Source organism: Megalobrama amblycephala, linkage group LG2 (assembly GCF_018812025.1).
Source record: "Megalobrama amblycephala isolate DHTTF-2021 linkage group LG2, ASM1881202v1, whole genome shotgun sequence".
Lineage (NCBI taxonomy): Eukaryota > Metazoa > Chordata > Actinopteri > Cypriniformes > Xenocyprididae > Megalobrama > Megalobrama amblycephala.
Window position 1 is genome coordinate 47,690,631 of NC_063045.1, and position 16,903 is coordinate 47,707,533.

Consider the following 16,903-nt stretch of genomic DNA (forward strand, 5'->3'; position numbering starts at 1 on the left):
AATTGTTAAAGTTTTATTAATTGAATTGATTAGACATCATTTTTGATTAATACAATTTAAAGGGTTTAGTTCACCCAAAAATTAAAATTAAAATTAAAATTAACCCAACCCATAAGACTTTTGTTCATCTTCGACAACACAAATGAGAGATTTCCATTTATCCATTGACAGTCCACGCAACTACCACTTTGATGCCTCAAAAATTTCATAATGAGATCATAAAACTAATCTACATGAATTGAATAAAAGCCTAAATGCAATCCATTCATCATATGAAGTGATTGTGTCTCCTCAGAAAATTTGGACTAAACTACTCTCTTTATAAACTTTTTGAAGCGACATAGTTGCATGGACTGACAATACAGGGACAAAATCTCTCAGATTTCATTAAAAATATCTTCATTTGTGTTTCAAAGATGAATGAAACTTTTACATATTTGGATCAACATGAGGGTGAGAGATTGATGACTTCAATCAAATCGTTAAATTGTATTCCAGAAAAAATTAACTGGAAAACACCTTAAAATTTGTATTTTGTGATCATTTATTTTTTTCAGTTGGACAGTAAGCTGTTCTTTTAAGTGATTTCTTTGAAGCAGCTCACCAGATGAAACCGTGAGAGCGTTTCTGTGTGGTGGAAGTGGTGGGTGTGACCCCAGCTGTTGTGGAGATGTGCCCGGGGCAGCTGGGAGAGCTCAGTGTCAGCTGGGAAGACTCCACAGTAGCAGTAAAACCCTCAAGAGACCCAGACACTCCTCAATTCAAGCCACCGCAAACAGCACATTTCCAAACTTTTTCAGCGCAAACACAATTCGTTTTGCGCTGATTTATTTCACCACTTCACTGTTTATAAATACTGGCAGTGTTTACCGGAGCTTTGTCATAAATAGGACGTTTTTATGGCTCTCTGCATATTAAGCAAGCTGCAGCTGCCATATGCAATGAGTAACATTAAAATAAAATATCAATTTTATAAGCAATTTAAAGCGATTTCACATTTATTTGGATGTGACAGAATGTGAATGATCTTCCTCCAAACCTTTTGCTGAGAGCTATGATATACTGCAGTAATTACATGCTCTGTCAGTCAAGTTGTCATATACAACACACCACTCCTTCCAGAGGCAAAATTGTTCATTTGGTGTAAACGTACTGTATGTTTGCTAAGGTAAGCATAACTATTACAGTTGCTCATATTTAGGGTTAGTGATATAAGCAGGGCAAAAGAACAAAAAAGAAAAACAACAAGAATTTCTGGAAAGATAAAGAGCATTGAGGAGAACATGTTTGGTAACTCCCCAACTGCTGTTAACAAAAATTAAATGCAACTGCTTTCACATGGAAACTATTTACTGTCATTCTTCCACAGCTCTTATGTTTTGTCTGCCGTGAGTGAACATCTGTGATATTAGCATCACATTCCTTTACTGATGTGTATCAACCATTAACGCAACACAGTGCTTTGCTTGTTCCGTTCTCAGAGTGTTTTGTAAATAAGATGCTTTTGTTGAATTCTACTAATCATATGCTACTGTCCAAATGTGTGGGGGTATTTTTAAAAAAAAAGAAATGAATACTTTTACTTATACAAATTCTTTTCTCTACAGTCTTGTAAGTACAGCTACACATGTAGATTTGTACATGACGCCATAGTCTAGGAATCTCTGGCCATACATTTACATGATACAAAATGATCAGACCAGCCCTCCAGGTTCAAATACAGCTCTAGTCCCCTCCCTCGCTTCTTTGTCTCTCTTTTCTTTTTTAAATGTGAAAAGCAAAAGGTGTGTTTTAATTTGATTGAGGTGTATAATGTGGAATGGTTTTGATTTGTTTATTATTTTGAAGCATAGCTTTCAGTGGCCTTTTGTCCTTCTGGGGCATTGCCCAGTGGTGACATCACTATCATGGGAATTTAAAAAAGCCTAACAGACACAGAAGACAATGATGTCATAATGTGAACTGTTGCGCCTTCCGCATGAGTTAAATTAAATGTTCAGCAGTGCAGTATTCAACCACATTTTTGCTTTAGAAAGCTGCACAATACTTTCAGTTTCAATGTGTCTTGAATGAACTTCCAGTGTATTGCTGCAGTGCTGCTGTCAGCCAGCAGATGGTGTGACGATGTAATCCCATTCCCAAACACTCACTTGTCATCTACTCATGCACAGTGAACACACAGGATCACATGATCCATGAGTGACAGGCTGTTGCCCTCCACCTCCACCACCTGCTATAAAATGTAACTGTGCGTATAATATTAAAGTCATTAATATTAATATACTAATGCTAAAATAAAATATTAAACAGTATTATTAAATAAATATAAATTTTTAATATAAAAATATCAATGGCACAATATGTAAGATTTTTGGATTAAAATATCCAAAAACCACTAGAATAGTGTTATATATTTTGTTGACTTGTGTACTTACTAGGGGTGTGACGAGATCTCGTGTCACGAGACTAAAATGTGACGAGATTTCTCGTCGAGGCGAAAAGTAGTCTTGTGATATTGCCATGACAGAGTGATAGGATGATTTGGAAAGAAAATGCCACCACTACGTTTACATTACGCCTCCACTGTCGTTTGGCTTTGTATTTAAATAAAAAACATTTAAAGGTGCTAAAGAGGATCTTTTCGTCGACTGAGAAACCAAAGACTGTTTTTGAAATGAGCGCATGCGTAAGAACAACCCCCCTCCTTCACAGCTCATTTCAAGGGAACGCCTCCCAAAACTCGTGCACGAGTATTGGAACACGAGTGTTTGTTTACCACCGGCATTCGCTGTGTTGTGTTAGTGGATTCATTATGTCGGACTCACCGCAGGTAACTCATAATCTGCAGTTGTTATTCCTGTCTCCTGACAAAAACATTGCATGCGGCGCCTGTGGAGTGTGGAAAGTTACTGGAGCGCGCAGCCGCGCTCGTCTCTCACAAGGAACGTCATGGCAGTGATTGACAAGCCAGAGGGCCAATCGTTTACGTGATGATCGCGTAAACGATTGTCTGATGTTTTTAAGGCCCTACCTCGTGCACAGATGATGTATATTAATATTATTCCTTTCAGTGCACCTAATAAATAGTCTTTTATCAGTTAGTAAAGACAGTTTCAAGTAATATTGCAAAAATGTATAAAACAAAACATCCTCTTTAGCACCTTTAATTCAGTTGGATAACGGTCACCTCCGCTCCATAATCACAGAGTTACGCGCGATCGTGAAAGTGAAAGTAAACGCGATCGCGCATTCAAACGCGATTTCAATACCCCGCATTTTGAAAGCGGCTCCCTGAGGAATGCAAATATCTCTCAATATGAAAGCTATTTTAGGCTGGGCAGTGTAATTGTAACCATCTCGTATCAAAGAAAAATTTGGTCTTATTTGCACTTTGAATATTGCGAGTGCGATTATGGTTGCACTTATTGTAAAGTGTTACCATAAAAACGAATAACAGTTTTCTCTTAATCTTATTAAGCACAAACAATAAGGTTTCATTTTTTAACATTAGTTAATGAACTATCATGAACTAACAATGAATGACTATTTTTATTAACTAACATAAACAAACATTAATAAATACTGTTAGTTATTAATAAAAAATTGTTAGTTGATGTTGGTTAATTAATGTTAATAAATGAGACCTTATTGTAAAGTGTTACCATTTTTATATATACTGTTTTTATTTCTATGATCAGTTTGTGGAAAAGAGCTCAGTTAGGAGGTCAAAAGTTGTAGAAGCTCATAAATCATGTACAGTAAGATCTGAAGAGACTGAAATCATACAGAAGAGAAGTCAGTCAGTTGAGTTTGTGGCAAAACCTTTTACAGTACTTGAGTGTTGTTGTCTTTTACTGCATGTGATAATTCATACTCAGAAAGTAGAACTGAAATTACATTCATTACAAGATGATTAGTTAAAACATTTCAAATACACCTGCAGAATATTTTTTCTAGTCATGTATTTCGCCATTGAGGATTTCTTAAAAATAGTGTGTAAAAATCTTGTCTCGTCTCGTCTCGTCTCGTCTCGTGAGATACCTGTCTCGTCACACCCCTAGTACTTACATTATCCCAAATATTTCTAAGAATGTTTAAATCCAGAGAAATTTTAACCAGGACACGCACCGTGTCTGTGCGTTGCCTATCAATGACATCATACCCGCGTTACCTTCGAATTCCGTAGAAACCATGGAAACACCAAAGTCGCTTTAATATATGATGTGTTTTATTAGACAGGTGAGCAACTGTTTGGATACATTTATAGATTTCTTGATTGCGAGTACCATGTTTTATCATGCCTAATATCGATCTAGCTTACTGCAGTATGCAGTGTCTCATAGTAGCCCCTGAGTGAATTCACAGAGTAGCATTATAACATCTTTCAACACACAAATGTATCTAATATGTTAAAACAGCGCTGCTTACCCCACATACACATGACCGGAAGAAGCGGAAGCGCTCGTCTGCTACATAATAAAAGCTCCACTGCTCTCGAGCCATGTTGTGCTCGTCTCTCATTATCAATCGATCCTGCGGCCTTGTCCAGCCACAGCCTGCTTCATGCTACAGTAATGTTAATAAATCTTTAATACATTAGCTTATCCATGAATATGATTTCTCCCCAAGACTCATCGGATTCTTTTCCACAGACTGTAGATCTGAAGACAAAACCTCCCATGATTCCACGAAATCAAGGCATCATAAAGCTATGCCTTTGTTTTGAATAAGCGACCTCTAGAGCCAAAAATGACATATTGTGCCTTTAAAATACTGTATACAATATGGAGCATCAGCAAATGTGTGTCGTTTTTATGGCAGCCAGATACATTGCAAGCTGATTTGCTGAAAGACATTCAGAATGAAAGCATCAGCGAATCAACTTGCAATCTCTGCAGTGTCATCCTACAGAGACCAAATTTACATTTTAGCAAATTGTCAGGATGGCAAACAAGAACATTGAGGTACGGTCGTACCGATCTGCTCAGGGAATACTGCGGTAAACAAACAAACAAACCCCTCACCCCTCCCCTTTTCTTAATGTCCTTTAAGGGAGGCTGGACAACACAAACAGCAGCACTCTCTCTCTCTCTCTCTATTTCATTCTCTCTCTGGGAGCCAATCCTCTTAATGCAGAGCGAGAGAGAGTGAGAGCGGCTGATGAGAGAGTTTAAGGGAGGGAGGGGGCAGGAAAGAGATGTAGAGGAGAGAGAACAGTTGGTGCTCAGAGCTGACACAGGACACGTAGGGAAAGGCAGTGCTGCAGCGTATGGAGCTGTAAAGCGGCCTTTCTCTCTCTCTCTTCATCTCTCTGCCTGGACTCTCATCTCCGTGTCGCTACGGCGACCGAGACCTGCTACCCAGCTATGGCCAGCCAGCAGGACTCAGGCTTTTTTGAGATCAGCATCAAGTCTTTGCTGAAATCCTGGGGCAGCAGTGAGTACAAACTCAGCACACACACGCAATGTTCTGCATCCATGTGAGATGCAGCTGCATTTGTGTGTTGACCCTTCTGTAGGACACAGTTGTTTATGTTCTGCTGAAGAGCTTTTTTGGATCTTTTCCTCAAGTTTTATATGCCTTAGTGTGCTAGTGATGAAATCTAAACCCCATCCATTTCATATCAACTTTATCAGGAGTCTTAAATTGTTCAGTTCTCTCTGGGATGTTTACATCCTGCTTTTGAATGAGATTATTGACTTTAGTTATCCAATATATACGCATGTAGAGGATGTTACTTGATGATGTTAAATATATGTGCGTGTGTCCGGTTCATTAGTGTTTGGCTGGAGAGGTTGCGTTATGTAATGACTGCAGACCAAAGGGGCTCGTGACGTGATCAGGAGGATTTGTGCTGTTGTTTTTCATCACGTGCAGTGTTTGAGCATGTCACTGTCTCTCAGTGTGCAAACATCACTGTGTGTGAGAGTGCACAATTTCAAGGTTATTCTCTGCCTCGAATGATGTACATAAAGACGATGATGGTGACAGTGACATCATATATCTCTGATGATGTAAGACAGATTTACATCACTGATCTTATACAAGTGCTGAGTGGAATATGGGGTGTGATTTGTATAAGTGTTGTTGTTGTATATGGGCGAGAAAAGGAGGAACGCAACGTACCCGAATAATTCCATATACTAGTTAGTAGTTTAGATTAAATGGATCTACAGCGTCATTTAACAACTATTTTGATCATTGATTAATCTGTTTATTTCACTGATTATTAAACATTAACAAAATAGGACAGATATTTCAATTTGAATGTCAAATCAAATCAGGAAGTGAATAGAATTTGACATCAAAGGCACTGTGTGATAAGTCTGGTGCGAAATGATTCATGTCATTGGGGTAGGAAATGTTAGCTCGTTAAGAAACTGTATGTATTGTGGAAAGCGCTATACAAATAAATGTGAATTGAATTGAATTGAAAGTTTAAACTGTGTAGGCCAGGTCTCAACCTCACAAATGACACCTTCAAATACACACTGTTCTGTGCTGCGAGTGTGTTTGTGTGTGTTTGAGGGATCTCTAACTTGCATTGTCAGCAGTGGTAGAACTATCAGCTAAAGGTGATAAAGATGCATTTTTCTTGTACAAAGGAACAGTGTTGCTGTACAGTGGCTGTTAATTTGTTCCCATGTGTTTTAGACATGCTGCTCAATCTCTGTGTGAAGTAGAACAGGTGGCCAGATAACAGTCTGCTAACTCACTCAAGCAAATCCACTCAAATCCCTTTCCCTGATCTCTTTTTCTGCATGCCCTCTTTCTCCTTAAACCATCACTTTCATTCCCTATCACTTGTTACTCTTTCCAGATGCCCTGTCTTTTCTGTCAGATCAATCCTTGTTTATATAGGGTCAACCTGCTGTGAATTAGCTTGTGTACAAACTGAGATGGAGCAACAAATAATCAAGGCTAGATAAAGAAAAACAGATGAATGGAGAAGTGAGGCTTTATGATTATATTGATAAATAAAGTGCTGCTTTCTTTTTAATGCGCACTTAAAACTGCTCATTATCAAGAGTAAGTGCGATTAATGCATCGTACTGTATTTCCGAGCAATTGTTCGGACCGTATGGTAGTCATTATACAGATGATGGTGTGTCTGGGCTTGCCTTGCACTGATTCACAATTATTATGTGTATATATGTAGGCCTACTTTGCTGTAGTTTAGGGACAACTGTGTTTCCTTAGCTAAATTTGGCCCCTTTGGTGACATCTGGGAATGTCCTCATTTGAAAAAAAAAACAAACAAAAAAAACATTCATAAATAATATTTTTTTTATAATGCTTTTTTGGGTCTTTTGGACAGAAAGAGACAGTTCATAAGTCAGTCTTTGTGACTCAAATTAAGATAGTTCCACTGTATGTTTTTTGTGATGACATAATATCCACCCAATGATGCTGTTATAATGGACATTATGATGTTTTCATTGGAAGTTATATGTTATCATAATGCCCATTGAAGCATCATCACTAGATTTCACTGAATTTTACTGGAATGCTGTGAATGCCATCATAATGCAGTGGAATCCAGTGAACAATATTATTTGCAATTTATGACATCATCAATGGATTTCACTGTAATGCAGTGAATGACATCACAGTGCAATTCTGACATCATAACCGGAATTCATTGCAGTGAAATCCAGTGATGATGTCATCATTGCATTATGATGACATTTGCTGCATTACAGTGAAATCTAGTGATGTCATAAATAGCATTAGGATATCATCACTGGATTTCACTGGAAATACTGTGATAAAATGATTGGATTTCACTGCAATGTGTCACAATGAATTTCAGGGAAACCCAGTGATACCATCATAAATGTCATTATGATGTCATAATGGGTTTTATGATGCCATCGTAGCACCATTATGATATCATAGAAGGCATTCTAATGCTTTTTTAGAATATAATGCTTTTTATAATTTTTAAATCTTGTATGTATGCATGTTTTGAATCATAATCATTCATTTGTGCTCACAGTAAAAAGGAATGAATATGTTAGAATAGTGTGTGTCAGTGCTGAGGTTAAATATAGCACCATATAGTCCCTCCTACCCTCTCTCTATTTCTCTCTCTCAAACTCTCTCTCTTGGCTTTGCTAGAATTCCAGCTTGACCTTCTCCTCAGTTAGGGCTTGCTTCTGTCAAAAGTCTATGAGGAGCTAGACACAGGAAGGGTGTGTTCCTTGAACTTGCGTTCTCCAACTCCCATAACTCCAAGAGCAAATCCCAGCTATCCCAAGTTCATGGCTGTTTGATAGGGCTGCCAGCATGGTGCAGGTCCACAAAGACAGGACGGGAAGACAGATGGGAAGTATGGAGCTCTGGTGGTGGTAAAGGGCTAGTTTTGTGTCGGATTACTGGAACTGACGTGGCCGCACCATGGAGCTTTCTCCCGTACGGTGGAGTCGGGCCAGCGTCATCAGCTTCATCAAGGGCCTTGGTAGGTGCCACTGAGTGAAAGGTCTGCGGGTGTGTGGGTGTTGTTCTTGTTCTCTACGCTTGCTGTAAGGAGGTTGCATTCTGTGGATTCCTGGTAGTGTGTTCAAGGCTCAAGAAGTGAACGAAATATTTCACAATTCCTTTTCAGCAACTCCTCTCCTTCAGTTTAAACTGCTCAGGCTCGACAGCAACTTCGGAGGTGTCAACTGATGTCCGCTGTCTGCCCATAAATAACGTTGACGTTAATGTTATCTGCAGATGACTGTCAAGTCAACCATATGTAGCAATTTTAAATCGAACATGAATAAATTTGCAATTGACTTCTGTTTTAGTATTGTTTGATGATTCAACAGTCGCTAAATATTCAGGTTTCCATCTAGATAGTTTGTATCTATGTCATTTAGCACACTGAAGTAACTGTCATTCTGCCAATGTTCACTTGTTGACCTGAGCAGTGAAACCCTGGTGTCAGGTCATGAACTCCCATTAACATGGTGTGAAGTTTAAACTATTCAGGTACTGAGGTCTACGAGGGGAAATTTAGTTCGCAAAACATCAGCCTGACATACAGTGCATTACCTGACATACAGAAGCATTTTCTATACTATATCTAAAAACCAGCATATCATAGAGACCACAACCACATACAGTAGCAAACATTTACAACACTGTAATATTGTATTGTGTTGTTGTGCAACAAGTTTTGCATGTACATCATTCACTTATTCTTCGAAAACTGAAAAATCTAGATGACATTTAAAATTAAAAAAGTGTTATTTGGATTGTGTCTCTACTTTGATGCTGCTTGTTTGTTGTTATTGCAGCAGCAGTGCATCAGTGTTGTGACATGAATTGCTTTAGTTTTAAATGAGCAAAAGCATGTTCATGAGAGACCCCTTTAACAGTCTTTTAACAGCCTTAATCTCTAACTGTTGATAAAAGTGCTTAGGCAATCATCATTTTAAGGCAATTGCCTTGCTTTAAGTGACTGCACGTCTCTTTAAACTGCTCATATTGCTGTTGGGAAGATTACATTTTTCCATTCGTTTTTCTGCTTGTGACTTTTGAGGTTGCAGGGGTCTATTCTAAGAGGAGCACATGCTCGAAGCCCCTGCAGCCACATGACGTGGGCTCCCCCGGCCCCGGCCAGCCGGCTGACCTCCTCCCTCTTTTGGGAGCGATGACATGGTCTTGCCAAAAATGAAAACACCAGCTGCTCTAGCCCTGGCCGACTGTGAGATGGTACTTTCAAGGCATAGACTCAGACCCTAACATTGACAGCACCACTTTCAATTTTTTGTCATGTTTTTAAATGTGCTAATCTGACAAAACAATTCCATCTCAAAGCATTTGATTGTTCAGACATTTTTGCCTCTGTGTGGGATTAGAAAGTGACCCAAGCTGGATTCAAACTCAGGTCACCAGTATTACACATGTCAGAACTTGTGCACTGCCCATCAAGTCATACAATTAGCACAACAATTGAACTGCTAATAAGATAAACTAATCTTGTATTTTTTGTCCTTTCCCAGCATCCCCCGTAGGAAAGCGCCCCCTCCCCCAAGTGAGCAGCGCTCCGGGTGAGAGGAAAGGTCCTGTTGCCACCATGCCGGTTACCGTGGACCCCGAGAGCAAACCGGGCGAGTATGTCCTCAAAAGTTTGTTCGCCAACTTCACCACCCTGTCTGAACGCAAAATACGCATCATCATGGCAGAACCACTGGTAAGAGACCTATTTTTTTAAATATTTGTCAGACATTTTTCAAAACAAGACAAAGTTTATGATGACATGCAGATCATCTAAGGCACAAGACCTCAAATGCAAGTAAATAACATCCAGCCCATATTACAAGCAGTTGCCACAAGTCACAGTTGGGTTTGAGGTTTTTTACGCCTTGTTTTTTGCTGATTCTCTGGTATGTTGAGTAGTCTGGAAAAACAGGAAGTGTACAGTATGCTGTCTAAATCAGTTAGACAGAGCAAGAGAGATATCTAACAGCCCTGGCTGGCACACAAGTTATTAATGACTCTGCTGTGGGTTTCATTTGTAATTGCTTTAGCTGGCAGGAATCGAACGTTAATACTTCACAATATATCTTCAAACTGCACTAATAGCCGTAAGATACTGTGTCTGTTTTTGCTGCAGTGGCTCAGGTTGCCTGGTCTCTCTGTATCATTGTAATTCCATTATGCTGGAGTGTGGGTTTAAGTGGACAGGAATGGGGTTCGTCTACTCTGTATGAAAAGCAGTCAAAGCTTTCAGCACACCCATCTCTGAATGCATACCATGCCAAACAGTGTGTGCATTAAGTGAATTAATTCCGTATTCATGAGTTTGTCATCACGGTTGAGATGCTGAGTTTTATCAGAAAGTGCATTTTCCAGTCAACCTCCAGCAATGTACAGTTCTCAATTTATTGATCACAGCAGTAACTTTGCATCCGATTAACATCTAGAAAACTCAAATTTCAATTATGCTAGAAATCAGTAACTTTAGAAGCAGAACACAAGCCATGACCTAGACATCAACCTGTTTGTAGAATCCCTGCTCTTCTTTGCCCTTTCATGTGACCCTGTATATCTTCGTCAGTCTGAAAGCGTGTGAGTGTGTCCACGGGTGTGTCTGCGTGTTATAAGGTTAATCACTTGATTTGACCTCCAGACCCAGCCCCAGTTAAGTTGTTCTCTTGGCTCTTTGGCCCACTTTCCCATGCTTGTGCTCTATCCACATTAAAGCTTTGACATCTTCAGATTAAGTTTAGTCCTGTTTAGAGTTCAGTTTCAGAGGATTACAGTTGTTTTAGCATCAGAGTCTTCACTGATTGTTGAAGCCACTGATAATGCTCACAGCAAGACAAGATTTTTTGTATTTCCTACACTGATTTTAATGCAAAAATTTTAATAATGTGTTCAACAAAGCTGAAAGTACTACATTTTTATTGGCTGCTGAACACCTGATCAAAATTAGCCAAAATATTTAACATGTCAACAGGTTTCGCAGTTACACTCACATGGTGTTGCTGTGCTGCATGGTTACAAAAGCTTATCGTTTACATGTTTTTTTAAGCATTGTGGTTTGAAAACAATGATTTTAAACCATCGAAGCGCAATAAGCTGCGAAATATAAATATCGCTATATGCACGCGCTGAGAGACTTTCTGAGAGACACGCGCACATAAAGCCGCTGCTCAAAAACTGAAACAGAACTGAGTTTTTGCTGTGTAATTGGGCTTGAATGATTAAATACACATACTTGCGTGTTAAAATACCCGTCTTTGCAAGTATCCTCATAAACACAGTCATTTATGTCTTAAGTGAACGTTAACAGTTGAGAGAGAAAATGCTCTCTCGATCTTAAAGTGATGGCATTAATCAAGTTAATCAAACAACAAAAAAGAGAACATCTCTCACTGCTTTTGACTGAATCACTTTTGTAACTTTTTGTAACACAGTGAAGACTATGCAGTGTTTTTCATACATTTGATTACTTTACAGAATTTATGTAGTATTTATAGTGCTTGAAGATTTTCAAGTAGGTCTATTTAATTTATGTCTTTGTTCTATTGTAGTTTGTTGTCCTATTGCTTGTAATTAGTTTCTTTGTTATTATTTTATCACTGACTGTTTACTTGTCTTCTGTAAGCTTAAGAGTTTTTTTTTACTTAGGCTAGTATTAGTTCATTTTTGTGCTATTGAAATTGGTGACAAGAATTATGAAATTTTAATAGTATCAAAAATGTTGATATCATAAAAACCATATTTAAAGCAAAAATAACCATATCAGGATATATATTCGTTACCGTGAAATAAAATTACTCATATCGCGATATAAGATTTTGGTGATATAACCCACCCCTAGGCTTTGGTTATATGTTTTATCTGGACTTTTCAAGTTCACGCATTACAAAAGAAAGATTGTTTTCCAGCTGGGAATCTGCAGCCAATGATCTATGCCTCTTAAGTTCCTTTTGATGTTCTGCAGGAAAAGCCCCTCACCAAATCTCTACAAAGAGGAGAAGACCCGCAATTTGATCAGGTGAGATTAAATGACATTTTCCACATCCTTCCTGACATTTAAGACTTTTATCCTACCTGATACATGCTGACAGTGAAACAATTATGGCTTTGAGACATGGTTTTGTTTTTTCTTTCCACAATCAGTTGATAGCCCCAGAAATGATAAAGTAATGTTGAAAAAGAATGAAAAAGAATGAATGATCTGCTCTCATACTATCCAACTTTTTCTGTCCTTCTCTATTGGTAGACTAATTTTTAGTCATCATCAGTCAGACTCTAAGAATAGCATTCCTGTAGCTGGTGCTGTGCTGTCCTGACTTTACCCTTCTGTATTGAATTCTTAAGCAGCCTGAATGTGCGTGTGTTCTTGAACGTCTCACAGTAGTTGGGGGGAATACCAAGCCAGCTCTGCCCAGACACCCCTCCTTTCCTTTATTTGGTTTAGCCCAGCCTGTATGACCACATCAGCTCCCTAGATCTTAATTCTGGCTGTTTTCTGATTACTCAAATTCCAGCCATAGTAACATTTCACTTAAGCTGCATCTCAGTTTGCCTACTTATACTATGCCCTAAAAGTTTGTACACTTTTTGTGAAGAAAAATTACATACTTTTGAGTATGTAGGAGAAGAACAGGCATGTTTTGGGACCATGTCATAATTGTGTCATTAATGGACTGTGTTATTGCATAATTACATGCATCTTGCAGTGCAGGTTCTTTCATTTGACACATTCAGGCTATGTTCAGCACACCATACTACCCACTTTTTTTTAATTACGCAATGTGCACAGCATGCAAATTTCCAGCCTGCATAAATTACTCCTGTTGATAATTGATGGAAACTGCATACTGTTTCACATGCTATTTTTATAAAATAGGTGGTGTACAGTTTAAACTATACAGTACACAGCACGCTAATATTCCATTCCATGTGTAGCCTCAGTTAAATCACATTGCATTTTGAGCTGTACAATTAGTGCTGTGACAAAACAGAACAATTTTCTGAAATTACTTCCTGTTTCTCCACAGCTGATCAGCACTATGAGCTCTCTTGCTGAATATTGTCTTCCCTCCATCCTGCGGACACTGTTTGACTGGTATAAGAGACAGAACGGTTTGGAAGATGAGTCCCATGAGTACCGGCCACGTGCAAACACAAAGTCCAAAAAGTGAGTTCCCTTTGCCCACATTTAAAGTTACATTTCTAAACAATTTTTAAACTAGAAAATATTAACTGGAATGCCATTAGGAGTGTGTGAACTCTCCTCAGACAAAATAAGACTCGCATATAGCGTATTGATAACTAACTTTTGAAACAGCTATTTGGAGGGCCGAAATCAGTGACCGAAATAAACGTTTAATTAGCGCTTCTCCAATGGCACGTTTTGACTGTGTTCACTGTTTTACATATTCCTTATATTTTTACTTAATCTGTTAGTGATGTCTTCATTATTTAATGTATGTCATGAAAACAAGTTATTGCAGTTTATTGTCGTTTAAATGTTTATATTTCACCAACAAACTGGAGTAGAAACAATTTTATTACTAAAAAGTTGACATAAAAACTATGTGCAATTTAAATGTTTACAACTCAGTTCTAGCTATATGATTTTTGTTATTTCGATAATTTGTTATTTAATTTCGGTTTTTCGGTCATTCTGAGTGCATCCTGAATTTCGGTTTCGGTCCAGAATTTTTGTGCGTCCCTACTTAATTGCCATTGTCGTCAGGCAAAAAGTGTAGTCAGTTTCTACCTTGTCTGTAGTGCAAACTTTAGATAAAACTAGAGCACAGAAGGTCAAGTATTTGCTCGTCTCATTTCCACAGGTCTCAATATAATCTGATTTAATGTCTGTTGCATAAGCGTGTTTATGGTGTTCTGTGCAAGTGTATATTTGTGTGTTTATGCATGTGTGATCTAGTGTGGAAGGGAGCTTGTAATTGATGGCTGTCATCAGGAAGCCTTGCTTTCATCTGATGAAATACAATCTCTACTGCAGTGCACTGTGCAGCAGCTCAGTAATAGCTAAAGAGCTGTGATGATCGGCTGTTTTATGCAAGCCTACTTTTATAATAGTGTTATAATATCAGTGTATTTTAGAAATGAGTCGCATTTTCTTTGCTTAAATTCTTTGCCACAAATTAGTGGTAAATGCAAGGCAGGAATTCCTCAGCAGGGATATGGGATCTCATGTCCATGGAACTTAATCAAATAAGGCTATTGGCAGTTAGGTTTGAATGAATCAGTGCTTCAGAATCAAAAACAGACCATAGAGGATTTCAGAAGCTCTCATTGCACAGAACTCAGAAGCATGCTTATATTATTGACTTAAGCAAGCAGTGGTTGTTAAATCAAAATGCAATTTACTCAATTTCTTCTCATTCCATCTCTCTTTCAGTGATGAACAGCAGAAAGATTATCTGATGGAAAGGAGAGACTTGGCAATAGATTTCATGTTCTCACTTGTGCTTATTGAGGTTTTAAAACAGGTAGGTTATGATTGAATGACAAGTAAACTGAAACCTGCACTGAAATAAATTTCAATAAATATTTATATTTTTTTTTTTTTTTTCAGGTTGGAATTTGTATTGTCATAATTTAACCATTTGACCATTTATATTTATAATTGATACTAATTAAATTTGTTTTAATCCTTTAAATGTTTGTATTTAATTTTCCTTATATAGCTATATAACTAATAGATAAATAATTTTTCTTTTATTTTTTTCTTTTATTTAATTTATATTCCTCTTACTTATCCAGTCTCTTTTCTGTTTGTAGATCCCTCTCCATCCTCTTCTGGATGGCCTCATTCAGGAAGTCATTAACCTGGCATTCAAACATTTCAAGTACAAAGAGGGGTAATGATCCATTGAAATTATTTCCTCCATCCACCATAAGCCATTATTTTCATGCATGTGTTTGCATTAGTAAATCAGCCTAAATCGCATCTTACATCATTTTGATTTTCACTAAATCATGTGTGTTCACTGTAAGTGTAAGTGTGATTGGATTCTACCAAAGGACAGGAAGAATTATGATATTTTTCTGTCCTGCAGGTACCTTGGGCCCAACACGACCAACATGCACATAGTGGCTGATCTGTATGCAGAGGTTGTCGGTGTCGTGGCCCAGTCCAGGTAAATTATGAAGCAGCAAAAACAGCCAAGAACTTATTTAATGGTTCATATTTATACTGTATATGTGGAGTGGGATTTTGGACTAGTAAAACCATCTGATATTAAAGGGATAGTTCACCCAAAAATGAAAATGTGATATTTATCTGCTTACCCCCAGGGCATCCAAGATGTAGGTGACTTTGTTTCTTCAGTAGAACACAAATGATGATTTTTAACTCCAACCGTTGCCATCTGTCAGCTGTATAATGTGGGTCAATGGGAACTTCTTTTATAAGAGTAAATAAAACTTGCTTAGACAAATCCTAATTAAACCCTGTGGCTCATGACAACACATTGATGTCCTAAGACACGAAACGATCGGTTTATGTGAGAAACCGAACAGTATTTATCATATTTATCATTTTTTACCTCTAAAACACCACCATGTCCAACTGCGTTCAGCATTCACTTAGTGAGGTCTGATCGCGCTCTGACAATGGCAGCGATGTCTCGCGCTTATACTTCAATGAGTGCTAGACATCACTGTCATTGTCAGAGCGCGATCAGACCTCACTAAGCGAGTGCTGAACGCAGTTGAACATAGTGGTGTTTTAGAGGTAAAAAATGATAAAAATACTGTTCGGTTTCTCACACAAACCGATCGTTTCATGTCTTAGTACATCAATGTGTCGTCATGAGCCAAAGGGTTTAATTTGGATTTGTCTAAGCAAGTTTTATTTACTCTTATAAAAGAAGTTCCCATTGACCCACATTATACAGCTGACAGATAGCAACGGTTGGAGTTAAAAATCATCATTTGTGTTCTACTGAAGAAACAAAGTCACCTACATCTTGGATGCCCTGGGGGTAAGCAGATAAACATCAAATTTTCATTTTTGGGTGAACTATCCCTTTAAGTATATTTTTGATTGGTAATGTGTTGGGTCACGACTTTGAAGTCCAATGCAAAATCTGGATCCTGAAGCAAAACCACTTCCATTCACAATAAAATTCCCACCTCACTTAAACCCTAAATGGATGGCTCCATGATTCCTGTTGAAGCCAGCGACCTGGTTTCGAGCTTAAAATGATGGCGGCATTCTTCTTCCTGTGACAGAGTGTCTAGTGTTAGATGAAGCACTAATGGGAAGCCATTACGCTGATAGACGAGACGTCTCGTCATGTTCACAGGGAGCTTCATCAGTGTCACACAAAGATGGAGTTTCTCCCTATCAGTATGAGAGCTCTAGTCCTGACAGTAATGGCCTCTTTCCATATTTAATAGTGTGAAAAATGTATTTGTGGCT

General features: G+C 38.2%; 1 protein-coding gene across 15 annotated transcripts in view; it reads left to right on the top strand.

Moving 5' to 3' along the window:
- fryb (furry homolog b (Drosophila)) overlaps positions 1-16,903 on the top strand; it is a 68,776-nt gene that overhangs the window by 13,282 nt on the left and 38,591 nt on the right. For 10 of the 15 annotated variants that reach the window (XM_048181533.1, XM_048181537.1, XM_048181527.1 and 7 more), the window contains 6 exons: positions 9,993-10,183; positions 12,443-12,496; positions 13,506-13,645; positions 14,876-14,966; positions 15,259-15,338; positions 15,537-15,617. In XM_048181533.1, the coding sequence (XP_048037490.1) occupies positions 9,993-10,183; positions 12,443-12,496; positions 13,506-13,645; positions 14,876-14,966; positions 15,259-15,338; positions 15,537-15,617 (637 nt within the window). Of the gene's footprint in view, positions 1-5,240; positions 5,437-8,106; positions 8,462-9,529; positions 9,703-9,992; positions 10,184-12,442; positions 12,497-13,505; positions 13,646-14,875; positions 14,967-15,258; positions 15,339-15,536; positions 15,618-16,903 lie in introns of those variants that run through there. The other 5 variants (XM_048181534.1, XM_048181538.1, XM_048181539.1 and 2 more) reach the window with 4 other exon arrangements.